Raw genomic sequence first — 18,704 nt, forward strand, 5'->3', positions numbered from 1 at the left:
ACGACGACGCTGTATGGCGTTCCCTACAGGGACGACGACGCTGTATGGCGTTCCCTACAGGGGGGGGCTGTATGGCGTTCCCTACAGGGGGGGGGCTGTATGGCGTTACCTACAGGGGGGGGGACTGTATGGCGTTCCCTACAGGGGGGGACGCTGTATGGCGTTCCCTACAGGGGGGGCTGTATGGCGTTCCCTACAGGGGGGGCTGTATGGCGTTCTCTACAGGGGGGGCTGTATGGCGTTCCCTACAGGGGGGGGCTGTATGGCGTTCCCTACAGGGGGGAACGCTGTATGGCGTTCCCTACAGGGGGGGCTGTGTGGCGTTCCCTACAGGGGGGGCTGTGTGGCATTCCCTACAGGGGGGGCTATATGGCGTTCCCTACAGGGGGTGGCTGTATGGCGTTCCCTACCGGGGGGGCTGTGTGGCGTTCCCTACAGGGGGGGCTGTATGGCGTTCCCTACAGACCCCCCTTGTAGGTAACGCCATACAGTCCCCCCTGTAGGTAACGCCATACAGCCCCCCCCCCCCCCGTAGATAACGCCATACAGTCCCCCCTCTAGATAGCGCCATACAGCCCCCTTTGTAGATAGCGCCATACAGCCCCCCCCTGTAGGGAACGCCATACAGTCCCCCCCTGTAGGGAACGCCATACAGTCCCCCCCTGTAGGGAACGCCATACAGTCCCCCCCTGTAGGGAACGCCATACAGCCCCCCCCCCCCCCCGTAGATAACGCCATACAGCCCCCTCTGTAGATAGCGCCATACAGCCCCCTCTGTAGATATCTACAAAGGGGGCTGTATGGCGTTATCTACAGGGGGGCTGTATGGCGTTATCAAAAGGGGGTTTGTAAAAAAGGCACTATCTACAAGCGGGGGGGGGGGTTGTGTGACACCCGGGGGAGGGGGGGGCCCCAGTCAAAAGTTTGCTATGGGGCCCAGTCTTTCCTAGTTACGCCCCTGGTTATGAGGGCACTGTGACTGGATCTGTTGTGGGGGGCATTTCAACTGAGCAAAACATAAAATTCAATTTCCCTGCAGTTTAGGGGCAACAAACATTATGGAGATCTAACTGCGGAATCAGCCTTAGACCTCATTCACATGAGTGTGAATCACGTCCGTGTCCTGCGCATGGAAATCACGCGCAGCACACGGACCCATTGATTTCAATGGGGCCTTTCACACATGCGTGAGTTTTCACGCAACGAGAGTCCGCTGCGTGAAACTCACTGCATGTCCTATATTGGTGCGTTTTCACGCACCTACGCGCCCATTGAAGTCTATGGGTGCGTGAAAACCACCAACACGGATGCACGTCTGTGGTGCGTGATTTGCGCATCAATTCTATTGAAGAAAAAAAATTTGCTTTGCGAGTGCGTGAATAACGCATGCCCTCACAAAGCATATTGATGCATAACGCAACGCACACGGACCAGATTCACACACTTTTTTCACGTGCGTGAATCTGATACGCTCGTGTGAATGGGGCCTTATAGACATATTACGGCCATGTTTCTCGTATATGGATACACTCAGCTGGATGGAATTAAACCTTATGGGGTGAGCAGGGGCGACGTATACCCGGAGAGGTTCCAGACCCAGTAATAAATGACTGTATGGAAAATTGAATGCAGACGGAAAATCTCGCTATAATGTAATCATTTTTTGCTTTCTGCTTTTGAAGAACATCTTGGTATAACAATGTCCCAGAAGAATTCTGAAAACATCTCGGCCCGCAATCTCCTCCACATCTCGCTGATTGCTGTAATTGAGCGTGTTCTTCGCCTCCCATCGCCTGCTCCACCGCTTGTCATTCCTTAATTTATATCTGACTGTTATTCCCCCCAGCAATGAGACACGATACGGGATTTGACTCTTATCTATCAAAATTTTGCATAATCATGTTTACCTGCAAACCCAGCCGGCAGCGCCGGCTTCGTATCTGTTTACGGTTCTGCATACAATTATCAAGGCTTTAAAGTTAGATTTTCGGGAGAACTGGGACACCTATATAATCGGCGCGTCCTTGAAGTCCTGATTCATCTAACCGCCAGGACTACAGGCACAGCGTAAAAGTACTGCAAACTCAGTTTGGATAAATTCTCACCAGAGTATAAATACCATGTGACAAATTAAAGGGGCTGTTAAATATTGAGGAAATGCCACACATGTCCAATGGGCAGGCTCCTTCTGGAGTGATGTAGAAGCTGTGCGGTGTCCTCAGATAATCCGATGTCTCTCCTGTACTGTTCCTCCTCCCCTCTCGCAGCATGCACAAACAGACAAATAAACTGCAGCTGCATCCCCCTCCTCCCGGTTTTGTCTTTACTGTTGTACACTAGAAGGATATTTTTTTGGAGAAGAGGAGACTTCTGAACATTTACAGACATCCTGCAGGCAGGGAAAGGGGAACTACAGAAGGCTGGAAAGTGAGGAAGATGTCACTTTCCCCTAATAAGATACATTACAAAAGGGTTATCCCACAAATCACTAAATGTCCAGAAGTGCTGTTAATAGCAGTTTTATAGTAATTTGCTATATTTGAAGCATACGATATAAAAAAAATAACTTTCTAATCATTTTATTTTATTGTTTTCCTGTGTCCCCCTGGGCGCTGCGGCTAATCTGTGCTGCTGAGGAGGGGCTCTGCGCAGAATCGGTCTCCTAGACCTCTGGCATCTAACAATCTAGTCCTTTATTACTCTGGATATATACTGTGTAACACTGCCTTAGAAACCAATGAAAATGTAATTAAGTAAAACAATAAAGGCTGAGTGGCATGTGCAGGGTTAATATCTGCTGTCAGGATTCAGAGCTTTACAGTCCTTACAAGCTGAGAAGGAGTCTCCTCCCTATATTGCCATGCTACTGCAGAGGCTCTAATTCTTCCCTGACAAGCAGGGCAGAAAGCTATTTCTATTGGCTGCCCTGCAGTGAACGGAGGATCACTATGCAGAGACCTGACTGTGGAGAGAGTGACTGAACATACATGTGCACATTGCTATACACTATGAACAGTGGCCGGCCTTAGGGGTGTGCGACCTGTGCCATTGCACAGGGTGCATCACTCCAGCAGGTGGAAGGGGGCGCTGCGCTGGCTCCCTTCCCTTGCTTGTTTCAGAAGTGCCCGGGCCCGGCGACTCAGCAGCCGCCTTTCCGCCCGGGCGCTTCTTCACTCAGTGGCGTCGCTACCGCTGTATCGGCCATAGCGGCAGTGCCGCCTGTCGGGTCGGGGCCCCCCATGGCCGGTGTCGCCACTAGCATTCACTGCGGCTGCTACGCCACTAATGCAGAGCAGGGAGGTATCTTCCTGCTCTGCTGTCTACTGGCACCACTGTAGCTCCCTGAAGGAGCGGAATCCCTGTGTGGCCGGGGATTCCGCTCCTCGAGGGCTCCGCTTGATGTCTCTTTCCATATATGGACTGTGACATCAGGGGCAACTAATGAAGTGGAATCCACGTCCACAGCGTTGCTGACGCTGTGACCTGGGATTCCACTCTAGGAGAAGCAAGTGACGTCACTGTCCATAAATGGACACAGACGACAGGGGCTTCTCCTGGAGTAGAATCCCCGTTCACAGCGTCGGCAACGCTGTGGACGGGGATTCCGCTTCAGGAGTTGCCTCTGATGTCACTGTCCATATATGGACAGAGACATTAAGCGGAGCCCTCCAGGAGCGGAATCCCCGGCCACACAGGGATTCCGCTCCGTCAGGGAGCTACAGTGGCGTTATCTACAGGAGTGGGGGGCTGATGGTCTGAGTGGAGCACTATCTTCCTACTGTGAGTGGGGGGCTGATGGTCATTTTACTGTGAGTGGGGGGCTGATGGTCATTTTACTGTGAGTGGGGGGCTGATGGTCTTCAAATGGTTTCCACCTCTGAGCTCCAATTGAAATTAATAGGAAAAAATTTTAAAGTATAGGAGCACGGTCCGTAAAAAATAAAAACATAGGACATGTCCTATTTTTTTCAGGGGGAAGTTTCTACGGCATGGACACTTTCCCGTAAATACACGGGAAGGTGTCCGTCGGCCATAGAAGCGAATGGGCCCATAATAACGGTCCGTAAAAACGGGCGATTTTACGGCCGTGTGCATGGAGCCTAATTCTGCAGTATTTACGCAACGTATGAACTGACCCTTAACGATCACATCTAAGTTCATAACTTAGATGTGACCAATTACAGCTCAATCCGACTTGCTGCCACTGAACCCGTCAGTGCCGCTGACCTGACGGATTCAGGTTTCAGCACTAGATACAGCTGCTCTGTAGACAGGATACTAAGCAGCTGTATCTCAAAAAGTTAAAATTATTTTTAATAAAAACTAATTAGAAAGTTGCACAAAACACATTGGTTTATTTTTTATTTATTTTTTTAAAACGATTTCAAAGGTGTACATGGTGCTGTCGACGATGCAAACTGCGTGCCCTATCGCGAATCACCTCGTTTATCGGCATATATCTGCTGTAAAAGGGCTATAAGAAAGGTTTTATTTTAAGAAGATGAGGAATGAATGGTTCTAACTTATAAGTAAGGCTATGTTCACACGGAGTATTTTGGGGGAGGAATATCTGCCTCAAAATTCCGTTTGGAACTTTGAGGCAGATTTTCCTCTCCCTGCACGCCGATTTTCGCGCCGTTTTTCGCCCGCGGCCATTGAGCGCCGCGGGCATAAAACAGCGCGAAATACGCTTTCTCTGCCTCCCATTGAAGTCAATGGGAGGTCAGAGGCGGAAGCGCCCGAAGATAGGGCATGTCGCTTCTTTTTCCCGCGAGGCAGTTTTACTGCTCGCGGGAAAAAGACGCAGACGCCTCCCATTGAAATCAATGAGAGGCGTTCTCGGGCCGTTTTTGCCGAGTTTTGCGACGCGGTTTCCGCGTCAAAAAACTCGGCAAAATACTCCGTGTGAACATAGCCTTTAGGGTATGTTCACACGTCCTATTTACGGACGTAATTCGGGCGTTTTTGCCCCGAATTACGTCCGAAAATAGCGCCTCGATAGCGTTGACAAACATCTGCCCATTGAAAGCAATGGGCAGACGTTTGTCTGTTCACACGAGGCGTATATTTACGCGCCGCTGTCAAATGACGGCGCGTAAATAGACGCCCGCGTCAAAGAAGTGACCTGTCACTTCTTTGGCCGTAATTGGAGCCGTTATTCATTGACTCCAATGAATAGCAGCGCCAATTACGCCCGTAATGGACGTGGCGTTCAAGCGCCTGCACATGCCGTTACGGCTGAAATTACGGGGATGTTTTCAGGCTGAAACATCCCCGTAATTTCAGCCGTTACGGACGCCCTAGTGTGAACATACCCTCAGGGTCGTTTTACATGCGCAGGTTTTCTGGCCAGTAACGAGCACAAGTCGACAATAACATGTCGATCGGCACTCGTTAGCTCCATTTACATGGAGAAATGATCCGAACGTATAAGGACGAACAAAACGATCTTATGGGCAGGACGTCCCCTGTTTACACCGTAGCATGTGACCGCAGAGCCCCATTAATAGTGCCAGCCAGTGCCACATTTAAATTAAAATTGCTGATAGAGATCAGACTCGCTCCGCCGTGCCCATGTGGTTTCTTCATTTTTTTAGCGGAAACGCATGGACAATTCGGGCTAGTCAGCGAGTATGGAAAAAGTTGTTTCGTGCGAGATTAATTGGATTTCCGAGAAAAATTTGAGTAATGTAAAACCCCAATGTACAACAGAAATCCTAAACTCACACTTTAGGAGGGAAACCCTACAAACTTCTATGGGATGGGGGGCTTCAAGGGGGGTATTGTGACTTGTACAAAATTTCCTAAAACAAATCACAGACATAAATTGACTATTTATAATACTCTATCGTCTTAAACACATTTCTCAGCCACCAATGAGAAAAAAAGAAGTCTATGATCGAAATAAAATAAGATTTCGTGTAAGTCTGGAGATGACTCATCGTCCTTCCGCCATCCCTTGTGTTACCCCCTCTAATGCCAGGATCCAGGATGTAGACATTGACTGCGGCAGATTCGTCACAACAAAAAAATTACCCGTTGCGAAAATTACACCAAAAATCCTTCGGTACGTATTTCGGGCAGATAATCGTTATTTTTCTTGAAGAATCTGAATTTTTCTCTATAGTGTTTGACGGGAGGGGCGGACACGAATCTGCCGTGCGTGGCGTTGTGAGGTGCTGAGTTTACACGGTCAGGGCCGCAGCTCCCTGAGGAGACTCCATTGTTTTCCCGCGGCTCGGAACGAGGGCCCCGGCCACGGCACCGGGCCCTGGCTGCCTGACCAACGTGTGGGAGGGCCGGTATAGAAGTGCTGGTGCCTGGTGAAGCCTTCCGCGGACACAGCCACGCCCTCCAACCGAGTGCCCAGACTCGGGGCCTGGTCGTCCGTTCCAAGCACCTGGCTCTCTCAGCAGCCCCGTGCGGTGTAGACTTCGTTCCCCCGGGTACTACGGCTGCACTGCCTGGAGATGAATCACTACGGCCTCCGACGGGTAAGCACGAGCAGCCTCCACCTTCCTACAACGTGTGTGTTCTATACATAGAATTTGGGGGGAGATTCATCAGAACTGCAGCAATGGAAAAGTGGAGCAGTTGCCCATAGCAACTAATCAGATGGCGTCTTTCATTTTCAAAAGGGCCTCTCAAAAATGAGAGCTTACACCTGATTGGTTGCTAGGGGAAACTACTCTTAGGGTATGTGCACACACACTAATTACGTCCGTAATTGACGGACGTATTTCGGCCGCAAGTACCGGACCGAACACCCTGCAGGGAGCCGGGCTCCTAGCATCATATTTATGTACGATGCTAGGAGTCCCTGCCTCTCCGTGGAACTACTGTCCCGTACTGAAAACATGATTACAGTACGGGACAGTTGTCCTGCAGAGAGGCAGGGACTCCTAGCATCGTACATAACTATGATGCTAGGAGCCCGGCTCCCTGCACTGTGTTCGGTCCGGTACTTGCGGCCGAAATACGTCCGTCATTTACGGACGTAATTAGTGTGTGTGCACATACCCTTATGCTTTTCACCAGTTTTAATAAATCTTCCCCATACTGACGTGTCACTGACGGCTTCGGCAATGTCCGATGTCCCTACAATCCCTGAAACTCCTCCAAATAAGAGAATAATAACCTTTGTAATATGCTTAGCTTTAAAATTCTGATCCGGTCCGCTTTCATTTCTGTAGCGCCATTGTTTGTGTCCTGGTGCAGTGACATGACGCCTGTATTGGCGCCGTCCCTTCTTTATGGATGACCGATCGTCTCAGGCCCCGTCACATCATGTTTATTGCTCTAACTTTGACGTATACGCTGGGAAAATCTCCCAATGTACATGTTAAACACAAGCTGCCTAAGGGCTTATTCCGACGACAGGAAAAGTCGGGACGTGTGACGGTCGTTTTTTTTTACGGCAGTCTCACGGCTGTGTTAAAATTAATGCATGTCTATGGCGCTATTCACACGGCCGTTTTTACCCGTTTTCCTGGATCTCTCAATAGACTTAAGTCTATGAAGAATGTGTAAAAACGGGTGCAAATTGGCCATGAGAAACGGACGTTTTTCACGGCTAACTTGATACTCGATTGTGTGAGTATAGCCTTAGGCCTTGTTTTTTTGCCGTGTTTTTGACCGTGAAAACCGTGTCGGAGAACGCAGCAAAAAACTGCCGAAATCTCCTCCCATTGATTTTAATGGGAGGTGGAGGCGTTTTTTCCCACGAGCGGTGGAAAAAGAAACGACATGCAAATCACGTTCGTGTAAATCCGCCCTTAGCGTAGGGAATAAACATGATGTGAAGGGGCCTTACCTGACCATACGCATCATAATATATAAAGGTAATATTATTTATACTGACCCACCCCCCCCCCCCCCCAGGGATCGCAGCTGATCAGCGTCAGACCCCAGCAATTGACATGGAAATAGGGTTGTCCTGAGTGAGTGGTCCGGTAAAGGCAATGGCGGACAAATTACTATAGGTTTCAAGCCTGGCCGGCCATACAGATGGCGGGTGTTCGGCCTCATAAACATTCACGCTGCCATCGCCTGAGCTGCGTGTTAAGTAGCCGCCAGATCTTTCTGACAGCTGCTTATCTCCTGGCAGAATGAAGGATCGGGCATGTTCCTGATTTCGGAGAACAGTCGGGATCTCCCCATAAATATTAGATTATAGGAATCCGCCATTAATCTGATGTGTATGGGCAGTTAATGGGATTCCTCCAGGAGTCAATTTGATTTTTGTATAGCCAGACAGTAAGAACTTCCGAAGGCACATCGGGGTCTATTCAGACGTGGCATATGCGACGGTAAATCCATTTCGCACCTTTAATTGGGGTTGTTTCCGCTGCATGCACACAGATTTTTGCAAGCCCTGTTCTGATGAATGGGGCAGTTGCAAAAATTTCTGCAACAACTCTGCCTCATGTGAATATAACCTAAAGAGGACAATCCAAAAATTTGAGCTCCAACAATACGTTTCTAGGCAGATTAGGTCTTCATTTATCGTAACGGTGTAATGGCAAAACTTGGGCAGAACAACCAATCACAGTGCAGCTTTCTTTTTTCCAAGGCCAGTTTTTCTTTTAGACAGGTTTGATAAATTATATCCATTGACTACCTGGCTCCTGGGGTTGGTCTCGTCCAAGTTTACGATTATCACTAGCGTGATTTCATAAAGGTCTATTCAAACTGCAGTCAGATCGCATTTTGCGCCTCAATTTCGTGAAAAACACATGTAAAACAAACCGATTTGATCACACCCTGTGAATAGACCTTAATCCTCACTTTCTTGTATCTGGTTGTAAGACAACTGGCTGCAGCAGGAGCCCCCCTCTGCCCTGTCTGCAGTAGGACACAAAAATGAAGTACCGCCTGTTTGCCGGCTGAATACTGTACTTTGTCCATCTCTGGTCTGTAAAGTTTAGCAGTTGATTGTCCTGTACTATAAGTAAATTATGTAACATTATCCATTTGGTTATTTCGGTTCACTCAGTGACGTGCTTGTTTTATATTTCGTTGCAGATGTAACACAATGGGTGTGGACTTTGATGTCAAGACTTTTTGCCACAACTTGAGGGCCACTAAACCTCCCTACGAATGTCCAGTAGAAACTTGCAGAAGGATCTATAAAAGCTACAGTGGGATCGAGTACCACCTTTACCATTATGACCATGACAACCCACCACTCCAACAGCAGACGCCCATCAGAAAATCTAAGAAGAAGGGCCGTCAGCCTCGTTCCGCTAACAAGCAATCGCCTACTCACTCTGAGTTGTCTCAGTCACCTGCACGAGAGGTGATGACCTATGCTCAGGCCCAGCGCCTAGTTGAAGTAGAGCTGCACGGGAGGGTGCACCGGATAAGTATCTTGGACAATCTGGATGTAGTTTCAGAAGACGACGACGTCCCGGAGGAGGCCCCTGAGAATGGGAGCAATAAAGAAAACAATGAGACTCCGACTGCAACTCCTAAATCTGGAAAACATAAAAATAAGGACAAGAGAAAGGACTCAAACCATCACCATCACCACGGAGCGTCCACAGGTACCACGCCAAAACTTCCTGAGGTCGTCTACCGGGAGCTGGACCAGGACACACCAGATGCTCCTGCCCGTCCTTCTTCTTATTACAGGTAACCTGCATTATAGCTGATTGTTAAATTCTTCCACCTTCAGTTGCTTCCACTCACACTGATGATGGTGAATTATCACCTTGTCTCCCTAGGATATTTCCAGATACGGGTACTGAACAAATCTAAAGAATATAGCACTGCTCAAGTGTTTGATTTGTTCAATATAGTTTCTACATAAGATGGTCATACCTGTGTTTCGACGTTTCCTAAGGAGAGAGGTTAGCTCACTTTTGAGCATGTGGACACAAGATTTCAACGATTACGGTGTAGGTTTGCTTTAAAATGAACTTTCCTGAGTTGCTGATAAACTTACAAATAAATATAATATACCTATAAGTAGCTTTTGAGCTTTGATTGACCAGGAGAAGACAATGCAAGTCAGAGTGTAAGGGGTTTTCACACCAAAGAAACTTTTGGCATATCCAGAGGGGTCATCGGACCTGCGATTCGCAATGTGAGGTGATGGCTGCATCCGAGCAAAGATTGAATATAGAGGTGGCAATTTCCATAACTCCCATAGACATGCGTTGCCACCTCTGGAATATACAACCTTTACGTGGATGCAGCAGCTCCCTGACATGGCCGATTGGGAATCGGGGCCACCGTTTCCCAGAGGTGGCATCTTCACTTATCAGACGTTTATGGCATACACTGTGGCTATAGTCCAAACAAAATCCAAGGCTCCGGACTCTACTGTGTCTTCTTCTGCATGGTACAGTAGCATGCAACTTTTCCAGCATACGAGCCGTATGGCTTGACGAAGGCCTTGTATGGCCGAAACGTTGCCCGTTGTATGCTTCTGTAAATGTAGATTAAAGAAGTTTTTTTGAACCTAGAACAATAAGGAGTCTGGTGCCTTGGCTTCTGTTTGGACTGGACCATGTTGGGGTAGTGATGGTACCTCCACTAAGCTGCATGTACGAACAACATTAAAGTGAATGGGAAAAGTCTGTAATGCTGTGAACCGCGGCTACCAGTGTGTCTGCGATTCACAGTACACGCAGATAAGGAATGAAGGGGCCCTTTCAAAACAGCTGATCAGCGGGGATCCCGGGAGACCGACCTCGATCGATATTGATGGCCTGTCTTGAAGATAGGCCATCAATTTTTAGGGACTGGACATCCCCTTTAACGTGGGAAAACGACATAGTCAGACCGCAGTTTTTTTTTATTTCAGCTCTCTCATACAGCATCTTCTAGTCGAACAAATCACTCGTTCGTTTACCTGATATTTATAATAGTCATTTTTAAATAAACCTACACTTTAAGATCCTCTTGCATGTATTCCCAATAATAATATAGAATGATGAGCATTGTAGGTTTGCTTGGTTTTATGTCGCAATAACTATTTGATCAAAGTTTTTAATATTTTGGTACATTTTAAAATTTGCTAACAATTCTCTCCTGGCTGGAGAACTCCTGATTCCTGGTAGGATAACTGCTGATTTTTTGCTTTTGGCTATTTTTTCCTCCTCTGCTTTTCAAGGTACATTGAGAAGTCTGCAGAAGAGCTGGATGAAGAAGTGGAGTATGACATGGACGAGGAGGATTACATCTGGCTCGACATTATGAACGAACGGCGAAAGACTGAAGGAGTCAACTCCATCCCACAGGAGATCTTCGAGTACCTAATGGACCGACTGGAAAAGGAGTCGTACTTCGAGAGCCATAACAAAGGGGACCCGAACGCGTTAATAGACGAGGATGCAGTGTGCTGTATCTGCAATGATGGGGAATGTCAGAACAGCAATGTTATATTGTTTTGTGACATGTGTAACCTGGCTGTGCACCAGGAGTGCTATGGGGTGCCTTATATCCCCGAGGGACAGTGGCTTTGCAGGAGGTGTCTACAGTCACCTTCCAGGGCTGTGGATTGTGCACTGTGCCCAAACAAGGGAGGTGCGTTTAAGCAGACAGATGATGGCCGCTGGGCCCATGTGGTCTGCGCTCTCTGGATTCCTGAGGTTTGTTTTGCTAACACAGTCTTCCTAGAACCTATAGACAGCATCGAACATATTCCACCAGCACGCTGGAAGCTGACGTGCTACATCTGCAAACAGCGTGGCTCAGGAGCTTGTATCCAGTGTCACAAAGCAAACTGTTACACAGCCTTTCATGTTACTTGTGCTCAGCAGGCTGGACTTTACATGAAAATGGAACCTGTGCGGGAAACGGGAGCCAACGGCACTTCTTTCAGCGTACGCAAAACCGCTTACTGCGATATCCACACACCACCCGGCTCTGTGTGTAAACTCCCGGCCCTCTCCCATAGTGAAGGGGAGGAGGAAGACGATGAGGAAGAAGATGAGGGGAAAGTTTGGAGTTCGGAAAAAGTGAAGAAAGCAAAGGCCAAGTCCAGGATTAAAATGAAAAAAGCGCGGAAAATCCTCGCGGAAAAAAGAGCTGCTGCCCCAGTTGTTTCCGTTCCTTGCATTCCCCCACACAGGTAAATACATTACAGCAGCAATATGTGTTAAATGGCGGCTAACCCTTGGTTATGGCTGTCGGTAAGTCATCTGTTTAATCAAACTTACAATTCCTTTTATGCAGGTTTTTGATTCAAAGCCGGAAGTGGATCCAACAGGAAGTCCTTCCTTTATATTTCCCATTCCTTTTGGATCCACACTTGACATAGGCTAAAAAAAAAAGGCTTAAACTGCGTGTGTGATTCCAGTCTTAATCCTGCATCCACTTGTCCAGAATTTCTGAAAGTCTTGCACAGCACTGTAAGGCTGGCCATACTATACATTTTAGATAGCTGTCGGACGAATGCTCGTTCGCTCGTTTGCCGGGCATGCATGTGTTCTCAGGGAGAAAATCTGGTAGTGGCTTATCTAATAACAAACAGTAGGATCAGGCGTTTTGAAACGTAACATGCCCGACTCTTCTGTCACCCAACATCTGCCATCGGGGGAGAATCGGGACGCCGCCATACACATTAGATGCTCTGTCGGTCCTGCCTAAATTGGCTGGTTCGGCCGACAAACATCTAATGTGGATGGGCAGCTTAAGTTGCTCCGGTGAGAACCAATTAAGAAACTTCTGTGATTAAAATCTAAAATGACTAGTATGCTCACTATATTCTGACATTTTGATAAAATTGAATATTTCATATTATGGCATCTGTCAGGTCCCGTTAATGTCGGATTAAAGAAATTTTCCTGTCTAAGCCTGGCACATGACTGTCCATTATTTTTGTGGCAGTCTGAGATTCGTAGGTCCAGTAATAAAGGTCTGTGATCGTAAAAGAATAGCAATGAGGAGTATTCTCATATGGCTAAGATATGCCATAACGATCCGATGAATGGGAATCCGACCGCTGGGACCCCATACCAATCTGGAGAATGAAGAGACCCAGGTCCCTTTTTGGCTTTTCTCCTACACAGCAGCGCTCCCGGCCACCTGATGTGCAGGGAATTGCCACAAGTGAATGTGGTCGTGCTTCAGTTCCCTTCACAGCGGGTGGCCGGGAGCATCGCTGTGCAGGGAAACATTGTGAAGGAGCTGCCGTGCTTAGCTATTGATGTGGTCCCTGCTTTCTGAGGATCCCGCAGTCCCTGCTTTCTGAGGATCCCGGCAGTTGTAATGATCCAGTGCGTAATATACATTAAATAGTCACAGATCAAGATCTTTAAGATATTATCTGTTCATACTTGTAAGCTATTTGTCTGTTTCCATGGCAGTTTCACTATAGTACACGGTTGCTGTAGTGATTGTCATGACAACCATCACCGAGAAAAATGGTATTTTACTATTTAGTACCAGAACTCGTTTATCTATACTTTGAAGAATGTATTCATTATTGATGTATTGTCCATTGACATTTAGTTCTCTGCAGCAGGTCGTCCTCCGCACCTGCCGTGGTATCATTTATTTATAAAGCGTTCGTTCAATGTGGTGCTGTTTTTTGTTTTTTATTTCCTAGTAGGAAAAAATTGTAATACTTTCAGAAATAGCAGCTTTATCCTAGAACTATAGTATACTCTATTCCCTGCAGCAAACCGGCCTGTGCTCTTTCTGAATTTGGTTTGTCTACTCTTAGGCTCCGTTCACATGACGTCTGCGCATACGTTGCCCATAGACGTTCATGTACAAGGAGAACGTATACAATGCGGTATATAGTTTTTTTGCGTGATGGCTCTACATAGGAAAGCGTAGTGGAAAAAAAAAGTATACCAGCGTAGGCCTTTTTCCCACAGTATACACCAAACCTAGGGCTCAAACATGATGTGAATAAAGCCTTATGCGATAGGAATCCAGTTGTAGGATACCCCGGACAAGTGCATGAAGCTACCATTCCCCCCCCTATAGAGCCCGAGTGGCCAGCTACAGCCTCCTTTTCTTCCGTTCAGTGTCATTTCTGCTCTGTTTGCTAGGGACAGGCTGTCCGACAACCCTTATAATAGGCTATAGCTAAGAGGGCGGTATATCCCTAGCAACCAGTCTGTCTCAAATGGATCGGTGGTCCTCATTAAAGGTTACCTCTAATTAGGTCTGGGAGATTATGATCTAAATCAAAATCACGATAAATTGATTACGATTAATGTCTGGTTATTTAGGCCACATTCCTTTTTGCATGCTACCCCATTGAATTAATAATTATACGCTGAGCCTGCGGTATACTGAGGCGTGAGCGTACGGCAGTACATAGTGAATGGTAGATCGGGGACCTTACGGCTCTCTGCTCTACCATTGGATTCAACTGTGTCTGCGTCCTGAAGACTGAGATACAGATGAAACCGGGAAAAAATAATTAAGGAAACCGAAATGCACAAGATGACATCGGTTAATTGCGTTGTATTTCGGTTTTGATTATTTTTCGATATCCCAGCCGTACCTCCAATCTTACTGGTCTTTATTCTCCGCCAGAAGTTAGAATCCGATGGCTGGAGACGCAGGTGATAGTTCGGGCTGTACTCGTGCCAAGGCAGACAGCCAAGCTACTATGCAGGAAAGGCTTGGGGGAGGCTGTGCAGTTGCCCTGACAACAACAACAACTGTACCAACTCTTCTGCCATTAGATTTAAACTTTTGGTGGGAGACGAGAACGCTAACATCATTTGTGATACTTTTTAAAGGGGAAAAGCAGCCGTCATACTCCATCTCAGACTACGTTGTTATCCAATTTTTGTCCAATTTTATTGGTAGTTGTTGCACCAATCTGTCATGTCAGACTTGCAAAATCAATAACTTTGCAATTTTGGCTGTTCTGAGGTCCCCCATTTGTTTTGCAGATGTGGCCAAGTCCTTACAACCAGTTGGCCAATGCGTCCAAAAATTGTATACTGGTGCGTAACATTTAGTGTTGTTTTTAACGTCCGTGAAAGTTCCTATCGACAGGTGACTAAAAATAAAAACAGACGATGAGCCTTCTAGACCGCTCAAGGATTCGAGTCCACAGTAATTTGCCCGTTCCTGATCCACGACTGGGCACAGCAGTCAGATGTTGCGTTACAATGAACGGGTTTCCTTTTCCTCTTTGGAAAAACTGTGGCATAAAATAATTTATGTAGAAAGTGCAGTATTGTGACCCCTGTAAGTGATGTACATAAGCGAGCGGCTTGTTATGGCCAAGGCTGAAGTTGAGCTGTCGTCAGACATTACGTGGTCCTTGATGCCTCCTGTATTGCTGCATTATAAAGCCACAACTCCTCCAGGATATAAGTGATCACGCTTGCATACCTGGACGATGTAGTTGAAGTGCTCATGTGAATATATAATACGATTGTCTCAATTCAAATGTGTCTGTCCCCCTCTTCATCCATGGAGGTCCTTCTGTTTTCTGCATCCTGGAGAACGCAATTTCTGAATTCACTAGTAGGGACCGAGCACGGTCCTTAATTGAATGCGGCCTGTTCCCTCTGTTCCCCCTTTCTAAAACCTTCCTAATGCTGTATCGGTTGTGAACTATTCTAATGGGTCCCTGTAATGTAAAGACCCCCATTGTAGAGCTGTATGACACTGAGCTTCATTTCCAGCTATACTTAGACGTGGAAAGCGCGATGACCTGAGAACGGTGGTTTCTGCGTGGAAGTGTCGCTCTGGTTATAGTAGTCATATACATCATGAAACTCTGATGGTCTTGTATAGTAGACTGGATATATAGAACATGTTAGACTGTTAGTTGATATTTTTGGTCTTGTTATATCGCTTTAATATCGCTGTATGTATTTTTTTGTTTTTTTTGTTTTTTCTTAGACTCAGTAAGATCACCAATTGCCTAACCCTACAGAGGAAGAGCCAGTTCATGCAGAGGTTGCACAGCTACTGGACATTAAAGCGACAATCCCGCAACGGTGTACCCTTGCTGCGCCGCTTACAGACGCACTTACAGTCTCAAAGGAACTGTGAACAGGTCAGAATGCAGTGTGGTGTTTTTATTGCATTTTGCAACACTTGACAGGATTTAGAAAGCGGGACCGTGGCTTGTAAAGCATAGATTGACTGATCGTGATTATATGCTGCCCGCCGCAGATCTAAACACCCCCATTATCATTGTCCTGTAATGCCGCTCATAGGCAGCCGCTGGCGTGTGGAGGCGCTGGGGAGATTTATGAGCTATATGATGAGCTGTCAGTGCTTTTGCATGGCTTGCTGACGGGTTGTGATGCTGCATAGACCAGTAGCAACAAAAGTCTGTTTTTTAATGTTCTTTTCAAATGTATAACTCAAGTGCCTGTATTTTCCTGCTCTGAAATCTACTTATTGTAGCAACCTGTGGGAATGGCCTGGAATCGGAGTGCACCCTGCTTTGGACAGTTTTCCAAATGCTAAAGGGGTTATCCGGGATATAGATATATATATATATATATTTTTTTTTATTTTTTCTTATTCGGCTGTTGAGATGTAATAAATAAAGCAATACTCTCCTATCCTTGCCCCATGCGATCCAAAGCTGGCGCTCCGATGGTTGTTTACATGCATTTGCCTACTACAGCCAATCAGAGGGCTCACTGGTGGCGAATCGTATTTCTAGCATAGTGCCAGAAATGCAACATATAGCCGCTGAACCCTCTGATTGGCTGCAGCGGTCACGTACTATGTGCATGTGAACAACCGCCAGAGCCGCAGCGCTGGATCGCCGGGGCAAGGATAGGCGAGTATTTCTTCTTTGGTTTGTTTATTTATTACATCTCCAGTCCCTAAAAAAAAAAAAATTTTCACAACCTGGATAAGCCATTTAATTCAGACTAATTATGCAAAGAAATTATCAGGTTTGCCATTCAGAGGTTTGGAAAATCGGAGTGATAACCCTGGGGGAAAATAAATGACAGCCATATTGATTGTCACCCAGCTTTCCCAGAAAAGAGTAGAGCTGTAAAACTGCTGAATCGAATTTTAAGCAATTCTTAAATAATTGTATTTATTGGGGATTTTGTCCTAATTTTAAGGGAAATGCTCCCATCTTAAACACTAATGGCATATCCACAGGATGTCATAAATGTGTGATGGGTACAGGTCCCTTCTTTTGGGACCCTCATGTATCGGGAGAACAGGGGGTCCCGTGGCCCCATTTGCCGATTTCACAGCAGCCACCGTCCCCAAAAATAACAATGGAGAGGTGGCCCTGATTTCACGCGGCCTTCTACTTTGAAGTCTATGGGAGTTACGGAAATAGCCAAGCGCATTGGATATGCTATAATTGTTTAAGATGGGAATACCCCTGTAAGACCTAAACTGTGTATACAGTAATTTTCGGGAAACCTGCAAACTAATTGGAATAAAAATGTGTGTTCTGTTTGTTGGGCATAGATGGAGACGGGCCAGCTTTCTTTCTATTCTAGTATCTGTTTATTTCCAAAACCGTACAGTGCCGTATACTCCTGACCCTTATGTAGAAAGAAAGGTGAGGCGTTGTCATGGATGGATCAGTCAAAAGCAGATAAATAAAAGCGTTTACTCTCCCAATAGGAGATGAAGTGGAGAATACCTAAATCTGACGATGTCTCTGTTCACCCGGGGGCAGTGTCTATGTCAAACGATGAAAAGGGGGACCAAACTATTAAGGTGATTACAAGGTGGCTGCAGTGACCGTCTTCTGAGTTGCATTGACTTGTCTTATGTTTTGTCTTTCCCTGGTAAGTTTTGTGGTTATGATGGGACGATCGTTGTAAATCCAACCCTCAGGGAATCTTTACTCCTATATGTAGTGGTGCTATATATATATATATATATATATATATAATATATATACACCTATAAACCATGCTTGATTTCCGTGAATGGAAACCTTGCTTGTTTATATCCAGAGACTGAAAACCCAACCTGATTATGTACATCTGACACACTGTAGCAGCTGTGCGCTTGTATCAGATCTTTCTTCTGTAACAAGAGAAACACCTTTTTTTTAGTTGGACATGAAATCGGGACAGATTTTCCGCCTCTGGATGTGAACAATAATTATTCTATTCACTGACCGCAAGCAGAGATATGTGGTGAGGATTTTAAGCCCAATATATAATACAAAGTTACACAACTTCTCATTTTACGATGCTTTCTGGGGACTTCATGTGGCGGACACTTGCTGGAAAATCAGGGCATGTACTGCAGTTGGTGCAGGCGGTACATGACGGCGGGCTATGCTTGTATGGAGGAAGCATTGATTGATGGTTTAAACCTCTAAAAGATACTGGATGACCCTAATCGTAGAAACACATTTTGAATGTATCTATAAGGAGCAGAATGTAGATCCATGCTAGGGCCGGGGCGATTATGACCTAAATAAAAATCCCAATTAGTTGAACTATTATTTAGGCAACACCCCTTTTTGCATACCACGCCCCCTTTTTGCATACCACGCCCCCTATTTGCATGCTACATCTTTAAATTAATATTTATCCCCTGAGCCTGCTGTAAACTATTGTATATAATATACCCCCTGACACTGCCCACACACAGTATAATACCCCTATAGCTCCCCTCCACACAGTATAATGCCCCTATAGCTGTCCTCCACACAGTATAATGCCCCTATAGCTGCCTTCCACACAGTATAATGCCCCTATAGCTGCCCCCACGCAGTATAATGCCCCTATAACTGCCCTCCACACAGTATAATGCCCCTATAACTG

The 18,704-nt window shown here is 46.4% G+C and overlaps 1 protein-coding gene across 4 annotated transcripts in view; it reads left to right on the forward strand.

Moving 5' to 3' along the window:
• Positions 1 to 6,170: 6,170 nt before the first annotated feature.
• The window catches only part of BRPF1 (bromodomain and PHD finger containing 1), a 39,130-nt gene continuing 26,596 nt past the window's right edge, over positions 6,171 to 18,704 (forward strand). For 2 of the 4 annotated variants that reach the window (XM_075834081.1, XM_075834083.1), the window contains exons 1-5: positions 6,171 to 6,494; positions 9,025 to 9,633; positions 11,120 to 12,079; positions 15,832 to 15,988; positions 17,545 to 17,640. In XM_075834081.1, coding sequence (XP_075690196.1) covers positions 9,035 to 9,633; positions 11,120 to 12,079; positions 15,832 to 15,988; positions 17,545 to 17,640 — 1,812 coding nt within the window. In that variant the 5' untranslated portion in view covers positions 6,171 to 6,494; positions 9,025 to 9,034. The remainder of the gene's footprint in view (positions 6,495 to 9,024; positions 9,634 to 11,119; positions 12,080 to 15,831; positions 15,989 to 17,544; positions 17,641 to 18,704) is intronic. The other 2 variants (XM_075834082.1, XM_075834084.1) reach the window with 2 other exon arrangements.

The sequence above is a fragment of the Rhinoderma darwinii genome, chromosome 7, assembly GCF_050947455.1.
Source record: "Rhinoderma darwinii isolate aRhiDar2 chromosome 7, aRhiDar2.hap1, whole genome shotgun sequence".
In the NCBI taxonomy this organism is placed as follows: domain Eukaryota; kingdom Metazoa; phylum Chordata; class Amphibia; order Anura; family Rhinodermatidae; genus Rhinoderma; species Rhinoderma darwinii.